This window comes from Globicephala melas, chromosome 8, assembly GCF_963455315.2.
Source record: "Globicephala melas chromosome 8, mGloMel1.2, whole genome shotgun sequence".
NCBI lineage: Eukaryota > Metazoa > Chordata > Mammalia > Artiodactyla > Delphinidae > Globicephala > Globicephala melas.
The window spans coordinates 99,556,380-99,582,417 of NC_083321.1; the positions used below are offsets into that span (position 1 = coordinate 99,556,380).

A 26,038-nucleotide genomic window follows, 5' to 3' on the forward strand; every position below is an offset into this window, starting at 1 on the left:
TTCTTCAGACATCCTCTAAATCACTGATAAAAATATTGAAGGAGAGAGTTGAGGAGAAAGCATGTGGCATCTCCTAGAAGCCCTCTTCCCTCTGACATCTCTCCTTTAATTGTCATCCTTTGGGTGTAGCTTCCTAATCCACACAATTGTCCACCAGACCACGTCGCTCCATGTTTTCCACGAGGATATCATGGGAGGTACCTTGCTGAGGTCATTTACACCATGTGAATGAAAATGTCTACCATTTTCCTGATCTGCCAGCTCGGTGATCATGTTAAACCCAGAACTGAGCTCCATTATAGCAGGCATTCATCCTAGTCACCCCAGTGCCTAGTACATGGTGGCGACTTGAGAAGTATTGGGAAAGCTAATCAGTTGCATTGGTGAATGAAAGAAACTAGCCCAGATCAATGTGAAGGTTAGAAGTATACTTAGTCTGTCTGATTCCACCTTATTTCTGTATTTTGAAAATTAGAATAGCATTTGTTTCTACTTTCTTCCTTATAGCACCTCTTTAATACTCATGAATCCTAAAAGGACACCAGTTTGCTTACTGATGAAAAGGAGGAACTTAGGAAAGTTGAGGGATTTGCTCAAAGTCAAAAAGCTATTAACAGGAGACAGTAAGAGTCAAGCATGTACCCTGCTGGCCTCAAGGTACCATGATGCTCTGTCTAGCACTGAGTTTGGGAAAGTTCCCCCAGCTCAGCTAACAGTGACAAGGATATTTCTTCCTAACAAAAAATGATGGGGATACAGTATATTTCTTTTATAGTCTCAATTTTATTTACCACCCATCACTCATTAATTCATTCACTTAACAAATATTTGTTGAGCATTGACTAGTGCCAGGCTATTCTAGACCCTCGGAACACAACTGTTAACCAGCCCTCTTTAAGCTTACATTTGAGTTGGAGGTGGGAGAGAAAATAACTTAGCAAGTAGATATATAGTATCTGGTCATGATAAGGGCTATGAAATATATAGTCATTAATAAGGGCTGTGAAATAAGGCAGAGTAAGGGGATAGCAGGGGCAGAGGGACTCTAGTTTACTGTGAAGATGTGGCACGTGAACAGAGATCTAATGAAGAAAATGAGACAGCAAGTGTTTTGTGCTTGTATTCGTGGAAGTACAGTACTCTTTCTTCCAGAAAGCAGGGACCTAGATCATATGATAAACTTTCCAGCTGTGAAGTATACGATTCTTTCAAGGTGTGTTCACTTGTTTATTCCCTCATTCATTTTCTAAGCAAACACTAAGCATCCAGTCTGTGTCAGTTGGGTGCCGGGGATGAAGGTGTGAACAAGGTATTAGCTCGGGAGGCAGACAAGGGCGTCAAGTCCAAGAACACAGTGGGTGAGAGCTGTCAGGCTCTGTGGGCCGGTTGGAGGAAAGCAATAGTTGAGGCATGTCACCACACGTGACATTTCAGGGATCCATTTAAGGAAAATAAAATATAAAAGCATTAAGTTCTGTTATGATGGTTACCCAAAATTTAAAAGCCATTTAACCATTTCTTTAAATGAAATCTTATATGGAAAGTCCAATATAGAATATATTTTTAAAAGGTGCTCTGATTGGCACAAACTTGGGAACCCAGGGGCACCTTCAAAAACATGTAACATAGGAGGAGAACCACTACGCTAAATATTTGTTATGGCTAAGAACAGAAATCTGTTCATCGTCCACTACAACCTGCTTATCTTCAAGTGCCCAGGTAAACCAAATTTGCAGAACACTCAACTGCCAGTCAAAACCATTAAAAGTTACCTCTGGCTTGTGTTAAATGGGATAAACCTCTGACCAGTTGAGAACTGACTCAGCTATTTTTTTCCTGCTCTCCAAAGTCATCAAATCAAACCTAACACTGCCCAGTACAGCCCAAGTGACTCATAAGCACGATTTAAAGGGTTCATCATTCTGTCTTTTTCTGCTTCTGGCCAGAGGCCACCACCTTAATTTGCATTAAGAACCATCACTTTTATTTTATTTTTTTACATCTTTATTGGAGTATAATTGCTTTACAATGTTGTGTTAGTTTCTGCTGTACAACAAAGTGAACCAGCTGAATGTACACACATATCCCCATATCCCCTCCCTCTTGAGCCTCCCTCCCACCCTCCCCATCTAGGCCCCTAGCCCCTCTACGTCGCTTTTAAAGTGAGCTCACTTCCACACCACCTGATTTTGGATGGTCCTAAATCGTTCCCCAGAATCTTCTCGTTTGAGGAAACACCAGCTTTCTTCCCACTGCAGTATATGTACAAATGGACGCTCGTTATACCCTCACATTTCTCTCGTACACATTCTTTTATCCACACACACACCCCACAGGACGAGGTGGACCTCACAGTTCCAGCCGGGGAACCAGTGGTCCTGGCCCTACTAACCCACGCCTCCTCTCTGTCTCTGCAGATGACGGCGACCGCTCAGGCCCCCTCTAAGGCCCAGGCTGTCCACATCGCCGCACCCTCGGCTGCTGCCAGCACACCTGTGCCCAGTGCCCCCATCGACCCCCAGGCCCAGCTGGAGGCTGACAAGCGAGCTGTGTACAGGTAGGAGACACTTCAGCCGGGCCATGCGCAGGAGCCCCCAAGTGGCCTCAGGCCCAGCTCAGCCATGAGAGATGTGAGTGCAGGCCAGCAGGTGGGCTCATGGAAGCCAGTAGCCAGGGCCAGGTCCCTTCTCTCTGAAGTCACTCCAGAGAGCCCTCAGCTGGCCATGCAGGAATTGTCCAGGGAGGGAGATGAGGCCTGGGCTGTGTCTTCCAGGAGGGCCTCTTCCTCAGCCCAGCTGGGGAGATGAGCCCTGACGAGCATCAGAGCCCTCCACTCAGTAAACGGGCAGCTGCCTCGGGACTGTCCTGGCCCACGTGCCCCGTCGTTGCCTTCATTCCAGCACTCGCCATCCAGGACTCGGTTGTGAGCAAAGCTTTAGTACGCCTGGAAACCACCGGGAGCGCTCGTCAGAACACATGTATCTGGACTCCGTGCTCAGAAATGCTGAATCAGTAGGTCAAGATGTAGGAGGAGGGTGTGAATGTCTAACAAGCATTCCAGGCGACTCTAATGCGGCTGGGGCTTGGCCCACACTGTGATTCATGGTAGCCTTTGGTGTTTAGCAATAGAGGTTGTACACGACTGTGTAGGCTCTGGCACCCTCCCCGAGATGGGCGGTTTGCTGAGAGCAGGTGGCTTGCCTCGTTTTACTCTGCCTCAGCCCCTTGTACCCAGGGCTGGGCCCTGAATGTAGCAGAGGGTGGGAAGGGCTCAGGGAAATTCCGGTCTGTGCTGTGTACGTTGTTGAGGTGAAGATGCGGTCCTCTGAGGGCAGACCTGAGTGAGGTCCCAGCAGGGATTTCAGTCATCCTTTGTCCATGGGGAGCCCACATCACTAAGAAAAGATGCCCAAGTCAGCACTCAGTGTTGAGGCTGGACCCTTGCTCACATTCGCTCGTGTGAGCACATACATTCGCGTGCATCAGCAGTGGGGCCGACCCCTGGCTAAGCGTGCGCTGCAGCGGGCGCTAACTCCAGTCACACGTGGACTGGCCCACCCAGCCCCGCCCATGACAGTGGCTTTATGGCAATGGTGGTAATTATTGCCGTTATGATCATTATCACTGGCATTATTTTTAGTTACTCAGATGAGCTGAATGCCTCTAATGCCAACAGTTGGGAGTCCAAAGCGGTGGGCCCTGATCCCTAGATCCTGACACAAGGCCTGGATAACACAGCTCCCGGGCCCCAGCCTGCCCGACGCACAGGCCAGGCCCAGCTCCTGTGGATAGAGACCTCTGCCTTGGGCCCCAAAGAATGCCAGGATCTGGTCACAGGACCTGTCAGAGACCCTGAGGAGGACCCCAGTTCCCCTGCCCCCAGCATGGGACTTACACTCCTGTCCTCCCTTCACACTTGCCTTGAACCCTTGCTATTACCACGTGGAGGCGTTGTGCTGGGCACCAGGGGAAAGAGGTAAATCATAAAGGTTATGCATGGGCTGTTCCCTGCCTCTCCAGGGATGGAGACATAATGCAAACAAGAAACCAACATAGAGTGGTCAGAGCTTTGACAGAGCAACCTTCACGGGGGAAGCAGTAGAGTCTGATCTTCAAGGCTGAGTAAGAGAGCTCAGCAGGAGGAGAAATGGGGGGTCAGGAACTTCCGGCAGAGGAGAGCCTGGTGTGTTCCCAGGACGGCCAGTGGCCAGAGCAGCTGGGCGTGGGAAGATGAGGCTGCACAGGGCCTGTAGCCTCACCTTGTGCCTGGTGGTGGAACAGAAGCAGGGAGCGAGAGTGGCCTGGCCTCTGAAAACTGCCCCGTGGTCTGATGACTTTGGGTACAGTCATCACACCCCCTTTAAATCCCTGCTGCTCCAAGTGTGGTCCATGGGCCAGAAGCATCGCGTCACCTGGGAGCTCATTGGAGACGCAGAATCTCAGGCCCCACTCGACCTGAGGATTCCTGATCTGCACTTTGAGAAGATCCCAGGTGATTCATATTCGCACTGGAGACGGATTCCTGACACCTTCTCGGACCCCCAGGGGCAGGGACCTGTAGTGAGCACAGATCTTAGTCTAGAAAGACCCCAAATTAGTGGCCTAACATAAAGTTTCTGGAAACCTAGGCTTGAGCCCTACCTCCTCCTTGTACTCGTCTCTCTGAGCGTTGGTTTCAGGATAGAACCTAATCAGTGGTTCGGCAAGAATGACGAGACAGCCCATGTCAGCACCTGACTCCATGTCTGGCACAAAGCAGACAGTTCCCTTGTTCCTGCCAATGGGCTCCACGTGCTCCATAGCCCTTCCCAAGACCCCAGGCTCAGACCCCACCCAGGCCCAGCCTGGAGGTGGGCCGCGTCCCCAGGGGAGCTGTCCACCATGATGTCACCTGAAGTACAAAGGCCCAGATCTTCCCTCAACCAACATGCCTCACCTCCACATCTGAGATTCACCCTCTCCCACGGGGCTGTCACCTCACAGCCCATGGCATTTGAGCAAATTATCTCTGCAGCGGTCTGACCATGAAGAAGAAATCCCAGGCTGGGTACCACCAACAGTCCAGCCAAACAAGGCTGCCCGGCATCTCAGGACGACGGAGCAGAGGGACATCAGCACCCTTGCCCAGTTCTTTCTTCTGCAGCCCTGCTTGCCCCAGGGCCCCCAGGGTGTCTCCCATGACCACCCCTCTCCCATTAGTGCCAGCCGCCCTCTCCACCGCCCTTGCGGGCTGAGGGGAGACACTCCACCTCCCATAGGGTCGGGTAATTCTAATTAGATCTGCCCGCCTGGGGCAGCCTGGCTGTTCAAAGCACCTCAGGGAGTCGGCATTTCATGTCCATAAATGTAAGCATCCCCTCTCCATGGAGATTAGTGCCCGCGCTGACTTTTGGGTGTCCCCGCCGAGGCCCCTCCCTGAACTACTTCGAAGAATGAAGGTGGGGGAGACCCCTCCCTGGCCAGGCCCGCAGGGTGACATCGGGCAGTGCGACAAGAGGGAGGGAGCCTCCTGGTGCCCTGAGGTTTTATTTGTGTAGGAGGATGTGTTGATGAAATGTATTGGTTCTTTCTGATGTGGAAACTCTGCGTGTGGGGTGGGGGGAGGGGGGAAGGGAGGCAGAGTCTGTCTTTAATTGGATCATACCAGAGCATCATCTGGGCTAATCAGCAAGGCAGCCGGGAGCTCCCGCTCAGATTAATGATTGCAGTCTAATCCGAGCAGACCCCATGATTGGATGCACATCGCGGGTAATTGTGTTTGTGGCCCAGGAGCAATGCTGAGGGGGTCTGCCGAGGGGAGGCCCCATGGAGCGGGGACCGCAGGCTTGGACCCAGCTCAGATCTCTCCTAACGCAGGTGCACCTCACCCCTGGGGTTTTCCCCCCAAGAAGTTAAAATTTAGCTTGGACCACACCTCCCCACCTCTCCACCGGTGGGCTGCGGGCTGGACAGTGTTAGGTGGCGGGGAGCTTGGAGGTTAGGTTGCCAGCAGCACAGAGACGGGGCCAAGAGGGTGAGGTTGATCCAGCTTTCACTGTCCCTCCTCCCCTCCAGTCTCTGCCATTCCCCTTTGAAGTGAGTAGGTTCCCATGGAAACCGTGATGTCCTGGGGAGCAGAACAGTGGCAGGAGCTGGGCCTGGCCAGGTGCAGTGGGGGAGGAGGGGGCTCTGCTGAGACGGCTCTGCGCATGCTGGGTTCCGCCCCTGAGGCTGAAATACTGTCTGGGGACCCAGGAAATGGCCCGCCGGGCACTGCAGAAGTTACCTGTTAGTGACAGGAAGTGCTGGCCTGGAGGCAGGAACAGCGAGAGAAGGGTGGGGACAGCTGTGCTTTGCTTCTCCAGGAAAAATGCCAGAGAATTGAGCTGCGAATCAGGCGCGGAGGGTGAGGTGACTGCAGGACCCTGTGTCTCTCCTTTGTGGCGTTAACTCACAACTGAACCGATTGTGTTAATATTAGTTCTGTTTCCACCACTAGATCGTTACCTCCATGAAGTCAGGGTCTATGCGTTTTCATTGATTGATCCCCAGCGCCTTACACAATACCTTAGACCCAGCAGCTTGGACGAGCATGTACTAAAGCAGGGCCTGTTGAGCGGATTCCTTAAGTAGGCGAGGCAGGACCCATCCATATTCCTTGGTTCCAGGCTGGTGTGCTGGCTAACGGGCTCCGGGGGGAGCGGGGAGGGGAGAGCCCTCACGTAGCACCTGTCGATTTCCGTGGTGTAACTGCATCCACCATGGCCCGTTTCAAGCTACCAGTGCGCTGCTGAACAGAGGTGGGAAGAGATGCACACAGTCGGCTCTCTCCAGCCTCAAGCACAAACGCCTGCAGGTAGCCGAGTTACAGGTGCCCAGTTTGACCAGCACCTTTACAGCCGACTTTGTGGAATGCTTTAACTCATAGCATTAGCCACGATCCTACACGCGTTGGCCCTCACTGACCTGTCTGGCCCACTCCCCGCTTCTAAATTTGAAATGTTCCCACGTAACGAATTAATGCTTAGAGGCTGGCCCAGAATAAGCGCTATGTAAGTGTTTGCAATTGTGATTTCTCACCCGAACCCCAAGGCAGTGAAGTTTCTCCTTCCTAGATTCTACCCAGTGCCGTCCAACTCTTAACATCTGCTTGAGCAAAGCAGATGCCTCCACGTTCTCCAGGTAGATTCCAAGGCTTTCCTGTTTCATCCGTTAATGAGTTCCTTCCCAGCAGCTCCAGAAACCCCACATCAAACCAGTCTTTAGTTTCTCAGCTGTCAGAGTCTCGGCCTTTCCGTGTAGTGTTTGTAGTTCTTCCTGTCAGTCTCATCTCTCTGTAAACCACACTCAGAGCTTCTGCCCATGTGGCACCCAGCCCTAGACAGTTCAAGCTGCAGTCCACTTCTAGTTCAACGAAAGCAGTACACATTGCTAAGGCCTTGTTTATAATACATTTGCCCCTGTTGCATTCAGACCGGATCCCTCTAGAATCCACACTTGTTTAGGGAAAGATCAGAACGGGGCAGTGGGCAATGTTCAGATCGCTCCCTTGAGACTATCTCTCTAAAGGTCACTGAAGTTCGGGCTCGATCCTAATGGTCCAATAGCTAGAGGGACAAAGGCCATAGAGCAGCTGTACTGAGCTGTGGGACAAGGTCTAAAAATAGATGTGGTGATAACCAGCTTGGTCGCCTTGGGAAAGTTAGTCCCTCTGAATCTGTTTTCTCAACTGTAAAAAAGGAAATAGTCATAGCTAGACTAAAATGAGATGATATATGATAATGTCTAACACAGAGATCAGTGTTTGCTGCCTGGGGTGGGATGGGATGGGGGTGTTTTAAACAAAGGGGCCAGCATGGTCCCCGTGGCCTTTTCAGCATGTGAGGCATCTGGGCATTCAGGGAGGTGAAATCCAGGCTGCAGAATAGGGCCTGTGGACCTCGATCGCCTGGGTTTCCATTCTGGCTCCGCCACTGGGCAGTAAACCTTTCTGGGCCTCTGTTTCCTCATCTGTAAAATAGGACTGAAAATAGTGCCATCTCTTCATTAGGTTGGTCATGAGGATGAAATGAGATAATACCATGAAGTGCTGGATAAAGAAGCTGGCACGTGGAGAGTACTCTGCAGCCGTTAGCTGCTATGAGATGTTTGGGGGAATGGAAACAGGGGTTGGTCGGGCTAGAAGGTAAATGCTGAGGGGCGATCCAGCAAGAGGCAAGACAGGAAAGGGCTCCCAGCTGAGTGGTCCTGCACCGCGGTTCAATTAAACATTTACTGAGCTCTGCTACGCGGAAGCATCGTGTCAAGTTCCAAGAGGGGTTCTGAATTAAAAAGAATCAGTCCAGGGAGTGGCAAGAAGATAGGATAGGAAGTAGCTGTAATATAAAATTGGCACATCTAATGGGCTCAAAAAACTCTATGTGGAATTGACTGCAAGGCCTCTGGCCCACAGCGCAGTGTAGGAGAGTAGCACTGCTTTTCCCAAGGGAGGTGAAGCCCAAGGGAAATGATAGCCAAGCGGCCTCTCCTGAGGCCGGGCTGGTGAATGGGGAGGCGGGAGCCCCCTGGGCTTGGGGCTGGGCAGAGGCGCTGGCTGCTGTGTGACTGTCCTCTTTAGCAGCTGCCTGGCCAGGACCCTGGGAACTGGTGCTTCCTAACGAATTGTCTTTGAGGGAACTCTTCCACCTTGTGACCAAGGGGTGTTCTGTCTCCAGGGAGCTGACTCCGGGGCTTAACCCTGTGCCTTCCCTGGCATAGATAGAGCTTGGTCATTCCTGGGACGTGCTGGGTGAGGTGGCCTGAGAAGGGTGTGGGAGAAGTTTAGCCATTCCAAGCAGAAGAGTCAGGACCAGATGCTTCTGGACTAGGTGCTGGGAGCGGATGTTCCAGGCTGCATTCTGAGCTGGGTTTTATGGGCTGGGGCTCCAGCAGACACTCCTTGCGTTTGGAAGCAGTTGGATTCACTGACATCTGAGCAAACATAACTGTAGCTGTTGACTACAGTCAGGGGAGCGATCCTGCTGGAGCCGTAATCTGAAAGTCAACCCGTGCTCAATTCTTCCCCGGCACCAGGCAAAGCCTGTTCCCTGCCCTTCCTGCCGGCATCTCGAAGGCCCTCACCCCGGACCCAGCCTCTGCACATGCCGCTGGCAGGCCCAGAGGCTGCGGCTGCCTGGCTCAGAGAGCAGGTGTGTTCAGAGGCAGCGGGTCCTGATCCTTCCACAGCTCACCACCTGGCCGAGGCAGAGCTGAGAAGTCCAGGTACCCCGCCAAGACAAGGCACACAGATAAGAGATCCAGGAGCCTGGAATCCCAATGACTTTTATCCTCACAAGGTTATGTTAGGATTAAAGGAGATAACCAATGCTAACAGCTGACAGTGCTTGGCACAGACAAGGCTTACGGTGAATGGTGGCCACAGTTGTGAGGAGTTACTGCGACAAGTACTAGATTGGATCGGTCCCCCTTACTAGAGGGAAGACACCAGCCATTGGGCCTCCCGCTGGTGCGAATGGTGGGGGGGGGGGGGCATCAGGTGGGAGGGGCGGGGAGCCAGCAAGCTTGGCCTTTGAGGGCTCACATGGCCCATGGCTTCTCACCAGGGCTGGACTAAGCCAGTCTAGCCCTTCTAAGCCCCACTCTCTGATTTTCCCAAGCACTGGGCCATTTTGTGGTCAAGTGGAAAGAACATAGGACTAAGACTTCAGCCTAAGCTCTGATTCTACCACTGAGCAACTCATGTAGCCTCTTTAGATAAACTTTCCCACAGGGTAGGCATAAGATGAGAAAATGAAAGATCTATAAAAACGTCAAAGCCTTCTCCAACACACAGAAGTATTATTATGAGAGCAAGTTCTTTTGGAAACCTGTTTGGTGAGGTAGAGACCGTCTTGTGCTGCACGGGTCCTGATGCTCAAAGGGTAAACGTGGCAGCTCAGTTCTGTGACCCCAGGACGCATAGGACTCAAGGCCAGTAGAGAAAAAAAGGGAGAGGAGGATGAAGTGATTCTAATAATGGTTCAAAAACAGCACCTGGGAAAGGGGGAAGAACACAACATTTGGAGTTTGGATACCCAGATTGAAATCTCAACTCAGTCACTTATTAGCCTGATGTAATTCTTTAACCACATGGCCCCTCAGTTTGCTAATCAGTAAAATGGGAATAATAAAAATATTGGGTGTTTCAATGCAATAAGTGCCACCAGATGTGTGTCACTGTCATTTTGCCATGACATAATGGATGGAGCTCCCCTTCCCACACCAGACCTTCCCCCAGTGCTTTCTTTTGGGGACTGGCTGGCTCTCTGGTGACTTGGATAGAAACTGCCTCTCACGAGCTGCCTAACTGCAGGAAAGATACTTCTGTTTTCTCTTCCTGAGTTACCTCCCCTTAAAATGAAGAGGCTGATCATGAAAAAGACAGGAGATAAGTGATAGTAAAGATGTGGAGAAGAGGGAACTCTTGTGCACTGCTGTTGGGATTGTATATTGGTGCGGCCACCACCAGTATGGAGGATCCTTAAAAAATTAAACATAGAACTATCCTATGATCCAGCAGTCCCACTTTGGGGATCCAAAGGAAATGAAAACACTAACTCGAAAAGACATCTGCACCCCCGTGTTCATAGCAGAATTATTTATAATAGCCAAGGCACAGAAACCACCTAAATGTCCACTGATGGATGAATGGATAAAGAAGTTGTGGCTTATATATACAGTGGGATATTATTCACATGGAGGGACCTTGAAAGCATTATGCTAAGTAAAATACATCATAGAGGAAGGCAAATTCTGTAGGATCTCACTTATATGTGGGATCTAAAAAAAAACTTAGAGCAAAAGAGATTGGATTTGTGGTTATCAGAGGTGAAGGGTAGAAGGAGGGGGTAACGGAGGAGGGTGGTCAAAAGGTACAAACTTCCAGTTATAAAAGCAGGAAGTACTAGGGATGTAATGTACAACATGACGACTATAGCTAGCACTGCTCTGTCATATATAGGTAAGTTAAGAGAGTAAACACTAAGAGTGCTCATCACAAGAGAAAAATTTTCTTTTCCTTTTTCTCTTTTATCTGAGAGGATGGATGTTAGCCGAACCTATCGTGGTAATCATTTCATAGTATATGATGCTACATGCCTTAAACTTATACAGTGATGCATGTCAATTATTTCTTAGTAAAACTGGGGAGAAAATGAAGGGGCTGGAGATGAGATCCTACCAGGTCTCAAATTTTAGGTTCTTTGTATTCTCGCCCTTGTAGACCAGCCTTAACAACCAGTTTGTTGAGATTTCACATTTATTACTTTTTTTTAATGTGCCAGGAGGGAAGGGTGTGAGTGTGTATGCGTGTGTGTGTGTGTGAAGGGATGGAGACAAAGCAGACTGTGGCCTCCCCTGAGCCCCACACTCACCAGGGATGGACCTGTCCACCCACCTGGGGGAGGAGAGCTGGTTGGAGCCCAGGAACCCAGCAGATGCAATTCCAATTTAGCAACAAGAAGAAGTCCTCTCCAAGGCAACCCAGGCGAACATACCGCCCACTGGGCAGGACTAAAAATACACCCGCATGGTTTCAACGTCACACCTGAAGTAAAAATACATCCAACCAGGAGCTGCTGGCTTGGTCTCCCCCACCCCACTCTGCTCTCTCCATCTGGTGCCTTTGAGGGGAGGAGAGGAGGGCTGGCCGAGCGCTTCCTTCACACTTACTCGTCTGCCCCTGAGACCCTGCCAGCCCTCACCCCACACACCCAGCAGAGCCCAGAGGAGAACTGGGGCCCTTTGTAGTAACTGTGGCTGAAGCTGCCAGATGGCTGTAGCTGACCTGGGTACCACAGGGGAGTGGATTCCGGGCCCGAAAGAACTTTAGGCTTGTGTCTCAGAATCTCCGCTTGCTGTCAGTGCTCGCTTCGTTCATTCATTTGTCCCCATTCATTGATCCTCCAAATATTTATTGATCCTCTGCTCTGTGCCAGGCACTGTGCTGGAAATTCAGAGGTAAGACGAGTTCGTGGACCAGAGAAGCTCCCCATGTAGTGAGGAAGACAGATCTGTGCACAGACAACTGTAGTCAATAGAATTTAATCATTGTCCTGTGGGAAATAAAAATAAATTCTTACTGGCAGTGTTTTTTGGTTTCAAAAATGGGGTTCCGAGGTCCAGTAAGTTGTCCTTTGCCCCTCCTCCTCCTCTTTCTGTGCCTCTATTTGAGTTGGCATGTGGGCTTGTTTCCCTGCCAAATGAGTCAGTAGAGATGGGATTATACATTTATTGGAGTGGATAGCGTCCATGTTGACCTGAATAAGAAAAGGTGCCCCTGTGCCATTCCAGGGAAATGGAACAAGCGTTAATTGACAGCTTACTGAGTGCCAGACACTCTACTTGTTCCTTCATGTAATTCTTAACAATAACCTCTGTGGTAGGTGGCGTTATCCCTATTTTATAAAAGAGGAAACTGAGGCTCAGAGAAATTCAGTAACTTGCCCCAGAGTCACACAATTAATTATCTGTCTCCAAAGTCTATCCTTGAGGGGGTGATAAAGGTGCCAGGAGCCCGGGGCCACCTGCTGTCTGATCAACTACCATGTTCTCCACTGAGTCTATCCAGGAGAAACACTGACAAGAAAGCTGAGGCCATACTGTGAAGCACCGTGGTGTGCTCTGATGATGCTGACTCTGTTTTATCAGCATCAAGGAGAGATTGCACTGTAGTTCTCAGAATGACTACTTGGAATGGGCCTTCTGGCCATGAAAAGATGCCCAGGAAAGGGGCAGGAGTCGTCCTGAAAGGTGCCTCCAGGGTATTGTCTCTGATTCTGTGATCTCAGTGACCTGACCTGGGGCACTAGAAATAAAGGGTTACAATGCCAGCCCCCGGGTAGGGTTTCCAGGGTGGTGGGCCTTTGACAACTTGAGACCTCCGCTGTGTGTGTCCGTGGAGACCAGGTTGGGTCACTGCTTGCCCCCCTTTACCCCCACCTCACTGGCCAGTGGCTGATGTCCTCTGCACAGGTCTGACCCTGACCAGGCTCTGGTCCCACTGCCTCATCACCAAAAACCTCCATCCAGAAATGTTCCTTTCCTACTATGCATTCCCTCCTCTGGACCGTCCACTCTCATCCCAGCTAGGAAGGGTCAAAGGCTCTGACATCCCACCCCGTCGCCATCGGAGGAAGCAGCCTAGCCTCAGGGGGTGGTGAGCGCTGACACTGGGCTGTGAAGGGAGGTACAGGACAGGCCTGGGGGCTCCAAGGTCAGTCACAGGGAGAGGCAGTGGACAGCCAGGCAGGCTGCCACACACTTGGCTGGACCCATAATTGAGGTCTGCAGTTCTGGCCAAGGTCACAAAGGGAGGGATGGCTGAGAGGCTCAGAAGTGACAGAGTGGCGTGACTGTGAATCACAAGGTTTACCACCCAGAAAGGGAGCTCAACACTAACGTCCCCCCATGTGTGTGACTGTCATCGCCACCCCCCAGCCCCAGCTGTGGGGCTCTGTTTCTCTCTTCATATCTGTTCCGTGTTTCTTGTGTTCTTCGCGTTATAGCCTCTCTGAAGCGCTATTTAAAAAAAAATTTTTTTTTAATTGAAGTATAGTTGATTTACAATGTTGTGTTAGTTTCAGGTGTACAGCAAAGTGATTAAGTTTTATTTATATATATATATATGTTTATATATATATATAAGTTTTATATATTCTTTTTCAGATTCTTTTCCTTATAGGTTATTACAAAATATTGAGTATAGTTCCCCATGCTGTACTGTAGGTCCTTGTTTGTTATCTGTTGAAGCTCTGTATTTTGGCATCCTTTCTTTTTCCTATCTCTGCTTCTCTGTTTATGGCCCTATGAGCAGAAAGAAATGTTAAAAAAAAACGTTTTTCTTAAGCCAGGTTGTCCAAGGAGGAACGAAGGGAAGCAGAACAAAGTCCACTTGTCTTCTTTTGAGTCCTTTTAGCAAAAGGAAATGAGCTTCAGCCTTATAGGGGAACTTGCAGTTAGATACGAGTATAAAAATTACCAAGGAAGTTATGGTCTCCATCCCAAGAGGTCTTCGAAAATGTTAGGGAAACCTATTGGGCCATCTGCGGTGAGAACATCTGTCTTGAAAGAGGGAGGAGTAAAATGGAAGGCGCGGAAGCTCTCCTGCCTGAGGATGCTCTCAGAAGCCTCACTGGAAATATGTGTGTGGGTGGGGGGATGAGGGGGGCCCGGATCGCTTTGCCCTCAAGAAAATCTGGGGCTTCAGCGAGGGGTCTCAGCCTCGCTGCTGCTGGAGAGAGGGTGACATTCAACTCTGCACAGGGCTTCAGCCCAAATCCTGCCCTGTTTAGGCCCAGGCCCTTTGGGGCGCTCCCAGAGGCAGCCCTATGCACCCTGGCCCCAGACTGGGCATTTTAGGCCCGCGAATTTGGGTGATGCAGAAAACAACGAAGGCAGAAATGTCAGAAGTAATTAAACCAAGCGATAGCTTAAACCCCTGTAGAAATCAACACATCCGGTTTAATCACCTTCTTAAGCTAGCACAAGACTGCAATTCTGTGGAGAGGGGTTCTTTATTTCTCTGGATCGTTAATAAGAACTGTATATCTTGAGTTTGCTTTTGGTTCAGATGCTCCTGGGGAGAGGTGATGAGGGTGGGCCTGGGGGTGGGGACTCCGAAAAGAAAACAAGATATAATAAAATCTTATTTGAGGTCCTCTCTCGCCCCCCGCTCCTGGCACTGTCCGCACTCGGGGCAGCCCGCCCTCCCAGCACCCAGGCAGAGGCACAGTGCTGAATGTGATAAATGAGGCCATTAGAGAAATTCATTTCTCTTTATTAGTCTGTGTCAGATCCTTTCTATTAGTGGCTGGAAACGACCTCTCTTCTGCAGTAAAATGTCATGCCAGTTCACTCCTTTTATTTGTTCTGCACCAACGAGGCTCAAACTCTCCCTGAATTAGTGCAGTGAGATTTATTTTCTCCAAATTTTGAACGGCTTAAGAGAGATTGGGGGGGGGGTGGCAGGGGGGTCGGTGGTGGGATGAACTGGGAGATTGGGATTGGCATATATACCCTAAGATGTATAAAATAGATAACTAATAACCTGCTGTATAAAAAAATAAATTAAATAAAATTCAAAAAAATAAAAATAAAAAAAAGAGAGAGATTGGGCTGGAGGGGGCGGCCAGGTGGGAGGCGACACAGGGAAAAGTGTGGAGAAAGGTCGGGGAGGGAGAAGGTGAGCTCTTCTGGAAGTCAGACGTCCTCGGCTCTCTGGAAATAAAGGCTAATGGCCATCTTTCACATCTCGTTCATCATCGTCCAGACACTGGGGACCGAGTTTCCACGTTTCTGCTTCCAGCCTCTGAAGGGTACTGATCCACGGTGGGAGAGATCTGGACAGCGGGAAGAGGAACTCCTTAAAACCCATTTTCTAGTTGGACAGACTGAAGCTCAGGGAAGGTCAAGAATGACAGGACCAGTATCCCACGCATGACTGGAAATCCCCCTTCCGATCCCCTGCCTGGCTCAGACAAGGGCATTCATGTCCTGGGAGGGTAAAGTGCCCAGCCCTCCTGGTCTCTGCCCTAGTTACCCCACCCCACCCCAGGCCCGCAGTGGAGGCTGCTGGAAAGGACTCCTTGAAGGTGGCTTCCAGCCTCTTCCCCAGTCTTATGGGGTGATGTTGGAGGATAGCTTAAAATATAGGTCAACGCTTAGGCAGGTGTAGGATGGGCAACTGGGGAAGGGGCTGGGAACTGGGCCGGGAACAGCCTTAAAGAAGGCCATAGCATCACTGCAGCCACAGAACCCATCTGAGTCACTGGGAAACTGAGCCTGTTTCTCAGGGGTGGTACAGAGCATCTCAGCAGTCCCCACACTTGAGGTAGCAGGTAGCGGTCAGGGTGATCGAGAGATGCAGGTGGATAGAGCACGCGAGCCACAGGCAGCCCTACCAACCCTGGCTATGGTTCATATGAAAAGCTGTGGGTGAGCACAGATGTCATCCGAACTCCTGGGCTCCAGGGATCCAGGGATCAGGGCGGGTGGAACCAGAGGCAGGAGGCTGGGGAGGGTGAGGTATGAAGGGAGGATTGGGGAACTGATAGTGCAGCTCAGTCAGGGAGGGGCTGGGGAGAGGGGCCATGGCAGCAACCAGGAGGCCTGTTCTGTGCTCCACGGGTCCTTGCCTAACTTGGGGGAGAGGATGGAAAGCACGTTTTCTTCTACTGAGAGATGGCAGAAGCCATAGAAAACACCCCCAGATATGCCCTCGTCACACACACACACACACACACACACACACACACACACACACACACACACACACGGGAGATCTGACACCTGCAGGGGAGAGGTTTATAAAATGGACCAATGCTAGAGCTGTGCCTGGAAGGTGCACGCTGTCCCCCAGTGGAGGGGACAGTGCCTCCACCCCAGTCCCCAAAAGCCCAGCTCTGTGCGAGACCTCGAATCTAACTGCTGCTCATCTCTTCGACGTCATCTCCCTCCGTTCGCCTACCTTGCTCCAGCCACAAGCACCTGGATTTTGTTCCAGAAACATGCCAAGCTCATTTCTCTCTGAAGTGCTTTGCGTTTTCCCCTTCTTGGCATGCCCCTCCCTCTGACCTTTGCCTGACTGCCTCCTCTGTCCTTCCAGGCTTAACTCAAATGTCACCTCCTCAGAGAGGCCCTCCCTGATCACTCTCCTCCCTGCAGAGGCCAGGGCAGTGGCAGACGAGCTCACCCTCTCCCCCCAGCCCAACTCCAGAGCTGGTAGCTGGGAGACACAGTCACGGGCAGCTCCCTCCTCCCCGCCCCACATGCCACGCACGCTGTGTACACAAAACACATGATGCTCGCACACGCATTGCATACAGATAACACGTAGCCCTGCACACACACTGCATACAATAGAGGGCATAGGCACCCTGTATTCACAGCACACAAACTCCGCACCCCAGCTCCATACACACAACCCATGTGCGCATAGTACAGCAGAGACGTAACACCGTGTGTGCACACGCAATAAAAACACCTAGGGCAACCCACTTACACAACGCTCACACTCGCTCTCGTTGACAGCCTACATTCAACCCAGGCACACGCACGTGCACTGGCACACCCACACACCGTCAGCAGCTGCCCACCCTGCCTCCAGCCGGTGAGGAAGGGACGTGCAGTGACCGCGGCCGCTGTGGGGATGGGGCAGGGGCTGCGCCCCCCACCACCTGGCACGATGCTGTGGATTATTAGTTCCTGGTAATTTAGTGCCCTTGTACGGAGTCGATTTGTGCCTTTCACTCCTAATTGATCTAGTGGCTGTTTAAACGGCAGCAGGCATCTGTTGAGAGTAGGAAGGTTCATAAGGCGCAATAATTCATAACACCGTCTGGAATTTGCCTTTCATGTCCCTCAGCTAAACCACTGCAGGTCTCTGCTTAAATCACAGCCATGAAGGCTTCCTTTGGTATTCCACTCAGGGCCGGGAGAATCTTGCATTAAACTGGGATCAGGTTAGATTAGACTATAATATGCTGTGGTATTAGTGGCTGCAAATGAAGACTTATACTGGAGTTTAACCCCTTCACCTGGTTTTCTCTTTGTCTTCAGCGGATGGCTGAGCGAACGCATTGTTTTCCCACCAGCTTCCTGAGGGGGCGAAATAGCTCTTCTCGCAATTTGGGGCTGCAGATGCGCTACCCTCAGACATTGACCCTTTTTTCCTCCAGACTGTGACCCAGCCTGCAGCCTTGGAGCCCAGCTATTTACGCATCAGCTCCCCAAACAAGGGTCAGGGAGATAATGTCTAGAGACAGCTTTGCCAAGCCACGCAGCTCATCTGTGGCAGGAATTCATCTCCCCTCAGCCCCCGCTGCCCCCGAGCTTGAGTAGAATGACCAGTAGGTATAGGTTTGAGTGTGGATGGGTCTCAGCACCTTCTGCCTTTCTGCCCAGAATTATTGGAATCCCAGGATGGGACAGGCTCACAGGGGTCCCCCATCAGCCTACAAACACTATGCAGGATGAATGTTCAGTCCTTCTCGGCATGTTTAATCATAGCGTGCTGGAGGGAAGAAGCATGATCTGTTTTCATTTTCAGGACTTACTGTGCTTTCCAATATGGTAGCCACTAGCCACATGTTGCTATCTAAATTAAAATTAGTTAAAATTAGACAAAATAAAAAATTCAGTGTCCTAGACACAAGAGCCATATTTTATTTATTTTTAATAGATCTTTATTGCAGTGTAATTGCTTCACAATAGTGTGTTGGTTTCTGTTGTACAACAGAGTGAATCAGCTATATGTATACATATATCCCCATATCCCCTCCCTCTCGAGCCTCCCTCCCACCCTCCCTATCCCACCCCTCTAGGTGGTCACAAAGCACCGAGCTGATCTCCCTGTGCTATGCAGCTGCTTCCCACTAGCTATCTAATTTTACATTTGGTAGTGTATATATGTCAATGCTACTGTCTAACTTTGTCCCAGCTTCCTCTTCCCCCACTGTGTCCTCAAGTCCGTTCTCTATGTCTACGTCTTTATTCCTGCCCTGCCACTAGGTTCATCAGTACCATTTTTTTTTTAGATTCCATATGTTTGCGTTAGCATACGGTATTTGTTTTTCTCTTTCTGACTTACTTCCCTCTGTATGACAGACTCTAGGTCCATCCACCATGGACGTTGCTTAAAAAGCTAAAAATAGAATTACCATATGACCCGGCAATCCCACTACTGGGCATATACCCTGAGAAAACCATAATTCAAAAACAGCCATGTTTTAAATGTCCATTGGCCTCATGAAGTTGGTGGCTACCGTATTGGACAGCAGAGATTGTAGAATGTCTTCATCACCTCAAGAAGTTCTGTTGGGCAGTGCTGGCTACAACATCCCCGTTGGCAGAAGCCTGGGGACCAGACCCAACATACATACTTTCTCCTCTCCCAGCTCGCAGAGCTCACTCAAAAAGAAGGGAGCTAGATGTTGTGGTTCCAGGGCACTGAGGTGAGCAACCAGAGAGGGATGTGCCGTTGCTTTTTGGGAACCATGGTGGGAGGGAATGGGGCTCCAGAGTCCAGTGTCAATACCCATGTAAACACATGTGCACGTGCCGGGTGTGAAGACATAGTTGTTCACTCATGCTGCAGAGAACTGAGAACGAGATGCACTTGTATATGCAAATGGGGTCACACACCTAACATGTATATATTCAACAAAGATTTATTAGTATCCACATGCCGCTGCTAGACTCTGGGCAGACAGTGAGGAATGAGGTGGGCTTGCTTCTTGCCCTCACGTAGCTGAGAGTCTAGTGCGGAAGACAGGTGGTAAAGCAAACAGCCCAGGGAGCCGTTGGCACAGGTTGAGGGGAGGGGCAGTCAGGGAACCTTCCCAGAGTGGGTGATGTCGAAGCCAAGACCCATAGAGTCGCCAGGTAAGCACTTCAGCTTACATCCATCCATCACAGAACCGTCACACACATGCGCACACTCACACTCACGTATTCATCATTCACTGGTTCATTGTCAGTCACCGAATATTTATTAAGTGCCTGCTATCAGCGCCAGGGCAAGGTCTTAAGGATACAGTGATCATTGAGACAGAGACAGACTTGGAGGAAAACACTGGACAAATAATGATGCAAAGAATTATTTAATTACAGTTGTGCTAAGTGTGTGATGATAGAAACGTGTAGGGAAGTGTTACACGTGTGACTGGGGTGTCTGACCTAAACTGAGTCGGTCAACAGATGCAGGACAGGTGGAGACTTCTGCCCACCACGTGTGACGAGTACTCAGGTCCACACCCCGCCACGTACACTTGCAAACACACAGGTGCTGCCCTCGGCTGGCTCCATGCAGCCACGGGAGGGTGTGTGACCAACCACGCATGTTCACATCCAGCACTTTTCTGGACATTTCCCATATTTCCTTCCCAGATTGACACTGAGCCAGAAATGGACACCTACTTCTGGGAAGGGTTATACCCAGCATCCCTCATCAAATATCTGTGCAGTTTCTCTGGACAAAGAGAAAAGTTAGGCCCCTGGTGGGGAGGGACAGAAGCCTCTGAGGCCCTAGGAATCAGGAGACTGAATTCTCTGTGCCAGGGCGTGAAATGCTGCCGTCTAGGCTGACCATGGGGACTGGGGCCTTTCTCAGGGAGTGGGACCCTGGGAGAAGAAGTGACGGCAATGTGGGAAGGGACCCTGGTGGCTTCCGAGCCCCGACGGCAGCAAGTCTCTGAGTGCGCATGTGTGAGCTCTTGATGTCCCCGCAGGCACCCTCTTTTTCCGCTCCTGACGCTGCTGTTTGAGAAATGTGAACAGGCCACGCAGGGCTCGGAGTGCATCACCTCCGCCAGCTTTGACGTGGACATCGAGAACTTTGTCCACCAGCAAGAGCAAGAGCACAAACCCTTCTTCAGCGACGACCCAGAGCTGGACAACCTGGTAAAGACCCTGCAACCCCGCCCTGGCTAGGTTCTCCCTACCTTCTGATGCCCTCCAGATGCCCTAGAAGCGACCCTTTCATTCATGCATTCAACAAAGAAATTTGCATGCCCCCCGTGGGCAGGCACTAGGTGTACCCTTCCAGCATCTGAGAACCTTAAACCAAGAGTTGCATGCAAAGGGGTTGCTGCCAAAGCTCTCCCCTCCTCTGCCGCTGCAACACTAGTAGCATCACCTACAACCCCCTTGCAGTGCAGACGGGAGGAAAGGAGGGTCATGGTGCCCAGAATGTCTGGTGTAGCTGTTCCAAGAGCTAGAGCCCTGGCACGCTGGTAAATTTGTCTTGGGCTGCCCGGAGAGGAGCTGATGGCCATGTGCTACAGTGTGGAGGGTGGGGATGACAGGCACCGTCAAGCAGATCGGTGGATAGGAAGACCTGAAACAGAGTCACACTGAGCAGATCAGCAGATGTCCTGCCCATTTAGGGGGACGCAGTAGATCAGGCTCCCAAACCTAGCTTGTCATCCACATCATCACTACAGCTTTGAAAAGCACACGGGCCTGGGGCCCACCACCTGGAAACCGTGATTCAGTAAGTTTGGTGGGACCTGTGAAGATACATTTTTAGAGGTTTCCCAGACAGCTGCAATCTTCAATAAGGCTTGGTAACCACTAGATTAGATGATGCCTGAAATTCTCATCTAGCCCTGGGAATCCTGTTGAGAAAGAGAGCTGTAGAGAGGGTGCTCTGTTTGTTCATCCTGACAGCGGTCATCCTGGGATTATTAACCACAATTCTTGATTTTTCTGTGGGTGGATTACCGAGATGATGCAGGGTGAATTTGGAAACTCTGAAAAACTCTTTCTTCCACAAATTGATTGATTAGAGCACTGACCTCTTGCAGTCAGAGTTTAGTTAGTACCTACTCCCAAAAGAGAGACAGAATTAGAAAAGCAAATGTGACTCCAGAAAGGAAGGAAGAAAAACACACACACACAGGGCACCAGCAGAACAGATTTAAATGACTTGGGTATTATCCTGTGTTGGGAATTATCCACCCCACTGCTTCTCTCAAGAGTTGATTATGCTACTTTATGGAGGCCAGAAGAGCTACCAGGAGAGCCCCCCAGCCTGGCCTGGAAAGTTGTGAAGTATTATGATGCGTTTAGAGGACAGATGATAAGCACCTGACCGGGGTCGGGAGCGTTAGTGCAGATTTCTGGGAGCCGCAAATCCACCTCGGCTTGTGCCTGGCCCTCCCTCTCCCCTGGCTGGGATTGAGCAGACATCCTTCCCGGGAGCCCAGACCACTGTCTCTCAGGTCCCCTAGGACAGCTGTCCCCGTGAAGGTTCTCCCGTTGGTCCAGCAGTAAGTGGGGGCTGGCCTGGCCCTGCCCTGCTGTTCGGTTGCTCAGAATCTCAGAACCGCAATTGTGAATCAGGTCTTTAGAAGCTATACCGGCAGCAGCCATGGAACCAGGAAGTGAGGCAGCCGTTTCTGCAGGAGCTGGAATGGGCACTCCTCTCCCTTGACCCCAAAAGAGACTGAGGCCAAAATTGGTAGGAAATACCTACAATAGGCTGAGTAACATGAAAGAATTTACACCTTCAGAGGTAGGAGTCCTGGGGAAACAAACCTCACAGACCTTGCCCACTACCACCTGCCAGGTGAGCTATAGACGACCCCCCCGAGGACAGCCTCTTATTCTAGCCCAGCCTGGAAAATACCAAAAAGTGTGGCCACCTCCCTGTTCTCCCCTGGCCCACACTACCTGGGTCTCTCAGAGTTCTGTTCACTCAAAAGACTCAGATTTCTTCATTAATCCAACAAAACTTGGTTACTGTCTGCTACGTGCCACACCTGACCTAGGCACGCGGATGTTGTAGGAGCTGCCCCAATGGCCCCTGGCCCCCGGTGCTCCCTGGGCCTCTATCTCAGGGGACTGCACTGGGAGTGGTCCCCTGGTGGAGCAGGCCTTGGACAGCCCACCTCCTCATGTGGACCTGATTTACCCAGAGTTAGCTGCAGTCAATGACTGACGGATGGGTCGATTATTTAAATGGAGACCATTGAAGGAGCCAAGGACCTCAGCCCAGCTACACAGCTCACCCTCTGGGTGACTTTGATGACAGCTCCTTTGAAGCTCAGTTTCCTCGTCTATAGAGCCAATCCGCCTGTCTCCTGTGACAGTCATAAAATATTCACGAGATGGCTTGTGGAACTAAGTGCATGGCACCCAGAAGGTTAAGGTCAAATGCGTATCGCTAAAGCCAGGCATTCCAGCCACCTCACCTCACCTCCAGGCCATCAGAGAGACTGTGTGGGCTGAAGCCTGAAACTTTACCGGGCGTGGGGGGAGGGTGTCAGGCAGCGCCCTTTGCCACCCCACTTGTAGTCCTGCGTCGGGAGGGGAGAGATGAAGAGGCCGATCACAGGAGCCATCATTAGAACAAGAATCATGCAGCCAGCACAGCCGAGATGCACATAATTAGAAATTAGAAAAAGGTCAGATCGCGTCATTATCAGCTCAATCAGCTGCTGAGTGCCACAGCCAGTTAATTTGGCATCTGTGTTTTTTACAACCCCACACACGTAGCCCAACGGACTGTAACTCTTTATCCGGACAGATATACTGCGCAGCGGAGCAGGGACATAAAATGAGACCCCAAGCAAATGAGCTGAGATAATTGAGAGATTTATTTTTTATATATATGTGTGTCAGGGCGGCTTTCCTTTGCCCTTGAATGTTGACTTTCACAGATGGGATTGTCAGGAGGACACTAGGATCCCCCGAACTCTGTCCCGCGCTGGGCGCTCGGGTCCTGCCTCCTCCCCAGCTCCCCCAGGCCCACCACGGGCACGCGGGTCCTCCCCCTCCAGCTGGTCCCCTCCTCTCGTCCACGCAAATCTCTGTGTCTACCTGCCCCGCTCCACGGTCTCTCAGACGAGTTCCCATGGGCACTGCTTACTAAGCTCTGCCAGAGATGCTCAGAGACCAGAGAAGTTCCCAGAGTATAGGTTTCTGAAGGAACCTCCCTTCCCGGTTAGCCAGCTGCCCGAAAAGAAACTTAGAATCCCAAAACGCTGGTGGGGAAACCACAGGCGTGGAAAGCAGCCCATTTTATAGATGGGGACACTGGAGTCTGGAGAAGGGCAGTGACTTGTCAGCATCCAGGTCTGCTGGCTCCTTGCACGCCATCACCCACCTCTCTGCTTCCCGGGGGGTAACAGACGCCTCATTTATACAGGGTACCACCAGCATCTCTCCCCCTGGTACCCACGCTCTCTGAGCCTCTCCACCTCCCCATTTCAGTGCCATGCGGGTGGCTTTCCACCCCCATGGTGGCTAAGCTGGAATGCTCCCCCGGGGATACCCTCACTCCAATTCCCACACCCACCCAGCATTCACCAGGCCTCTGGCACCTGGCCCTTGGATCCCCTGCTTGGGCCCAGCAGCCTCTGACTGGCAGTTGGTCCAGTCTGTAAAATTCGCAAGTTCCCCAAACCCCTTTGAAAGGTGAAAGCTTTTTGTTTTATGAAATCTGATTTACGGGCCCCCAGTGCAGGGCCGAGGTTTTATATATTATGCAGGATTTCAAACCGAAGCTCTAAAACGTACGGTTTCAGTTTCATGCATGGAATTTTTTTGTGTGTAACTTTTTTAACACTTACGGGGCACGTTTTAATGAGACCCTGGTGTGGCTTAAGGGACAGATTATAGCTGCCTGACCGCAAAACCAGCTCCAAAATGGGGCCCCCCAGGCCCCTGGGCCCACTCTGAAGAGGCAGGGCCAGAGGCCAGAGGCTGTGAATAAGGAGGCCAGGCAGAGCCCTGGGCCCACCGAGACCGCGGGCGGCCCCCTTCAGAGAGCCATTCCCTTCGGCCTCCCGCCCACACTCTCTTCGCCTTGACGGGAGCAGAAAAATCCCACAAGACACCAGAACAGGGAAAGGAAATAATAATCAAAGCCAGTAATAACTAACATTTATAGTGCACTTACTGGGTGCCAGGTGCCGTTCTGAACACTTCACCTGTATTATCTTATTTAATTCTCTTCTCAGACCCACAAGGCACAGATTATTATTATCCCCGTTTTAAGATGAGGAGATTGAGACACGAGGTGAAATCACCAGCTCAAGACCACACAGCACATACGTGGGTCAAATACAGGCGTGGAGCCCGGCCCACGCTCAGCAGTGACGCAGCCCTAGAGCCAGTCTTTTCTTAGTGCTTCCTCTGCACTTGTCTTTAGTTCTTTTCTGGCCAGATCTCCTTTTGTCCTCAGTACGACTCTGAGGGGGTTGCTGCCGCTATCCTGCTTTACACATGAGGACACCGAAGTGCAGAGATCACGTGAACTGTCCAGAGCGTCCCAGTAAGAGGAGGACCCCAGACCGAGCCTCCAAAACCCGCTGTTCTCTAGCACCCAGCTCTGCTATTGAATTCTCACCATAGCCCTATGAGAGGGTTATCATTATACCCATTTTACAGAAGGGGGAATCCAAGACCGAGAGCCCTATAGTCAGTAAGTTACAGAGCTGGGGTTTGCGCCAGGTGGGTGTAACTCCTGAAGCCCACCTCTTTCCCCTGAACCACAGTGCTTCTCCAAACTCTGGGGACGTGGGAAGGGAAGTGTCACATTGTGACTTGAAAGCATTTGACTTGTCCTGCGAGGTGGCCTCCCTAAGCAGCCTACAGGCTCTGGACTTCACCTTTCTTCCATGTCCCAGGCCTTGTTCCAGTGACCCCACATTTCCAACTGCTCAGGCCAGGTCCGGCTGGTCTGGTCTGGTCTGGAAAAATTCCTGAATAGATTTTAGCTTTGGCTGACCTAGTGACATGCAGGAAGCGTCAGAGCACTTCAAGGAATGTGTGTTTCCCAATTTCTTCATCCGTAAATGAGGGAGAACATTCCAGCTTCCCAAATTGCAGAAGGAGGAGAGGGTAAACAGAATCTGCCCTCCAGGGCAAAGCTACCTCCCTCCCTAATTGCTGCCTGGAATCTTGCTGGTTACCTAATCTCTGAGCCTTGATCTCCTCATCTCTAGCAGAGTGATAACAGTGCCTGTGTGTCCCCATGTTTCTGAGACTCAAATGAGGTAATGGAGAGAGAAGCATTTTGCAAATTGTAAAGTGCTACGTATATAAATGTTTTGAAAGGCAAGGCCAGTACTATCAAATGAAGAGGCCGCAATCCTACAAGAGAGGCCACTTTTCGGAAAAGTATTTGATGGTGGGGGGGAGGGGCGTGTTGGCGTAAGAATCCCCATATAGCACACAGCTCCTGTGTGCCCAGGACATACGTGTACATGATCTTATTCAGTGTTCACCACAACTCTACAGTGTAAGTATTACCTATCAGCTTACATTTATAGATGAAGTTAAATGACTTGTCCAAAATACCCCGGGCAGCAAATAGTAGATTCAGGATATCATGCCACGCGACTTCCCAGAAAATTAGAGGCCCCGGTCCTGCGGGCTTTCCTGAGACTTGTGGGGCTCGTGTGCTGTGATATGAGACTGAAATGCAGGGGTGCATCTCGTTTTGCTTTTGTGAAGCCCTCTGCTCAGAAGGAGAGGGCTGGTTTTTTATTTTGAAAGAGAAGGGAGGGAGAGAAGC

General features: G+C 50.9%; 1 protein-coding gene across 13 annotated transcripts in view; it reads left to right on the forward strand.

Moving 5' to 3' along the window:
* Positions 1–26,038, forward strand: part of PKNOX2 (PBX/knotted 1 homeobox 2) — a 309,100-nt gene that overhangs the window by 240,255 nt on the left and 42,807 nt on the right. For all 13 annotated transcript variants that reach the window (XM_060304245.1, XM_060304254.1, XM_060304256.1 and 10 more), the window contains 2 exons: positions 2,418–2,557; positions 20,244–20,415. In XM_060304245.1, coding sequence (XP_060160228.1) covers positions 2,418–2,557; positions 20,244–20,415 — 312 coding nt within the window. The remainder of the gene's footprint in view (positions 1–2,417; positions 2,558–20,243; positions 20,416–26,038) is intronic.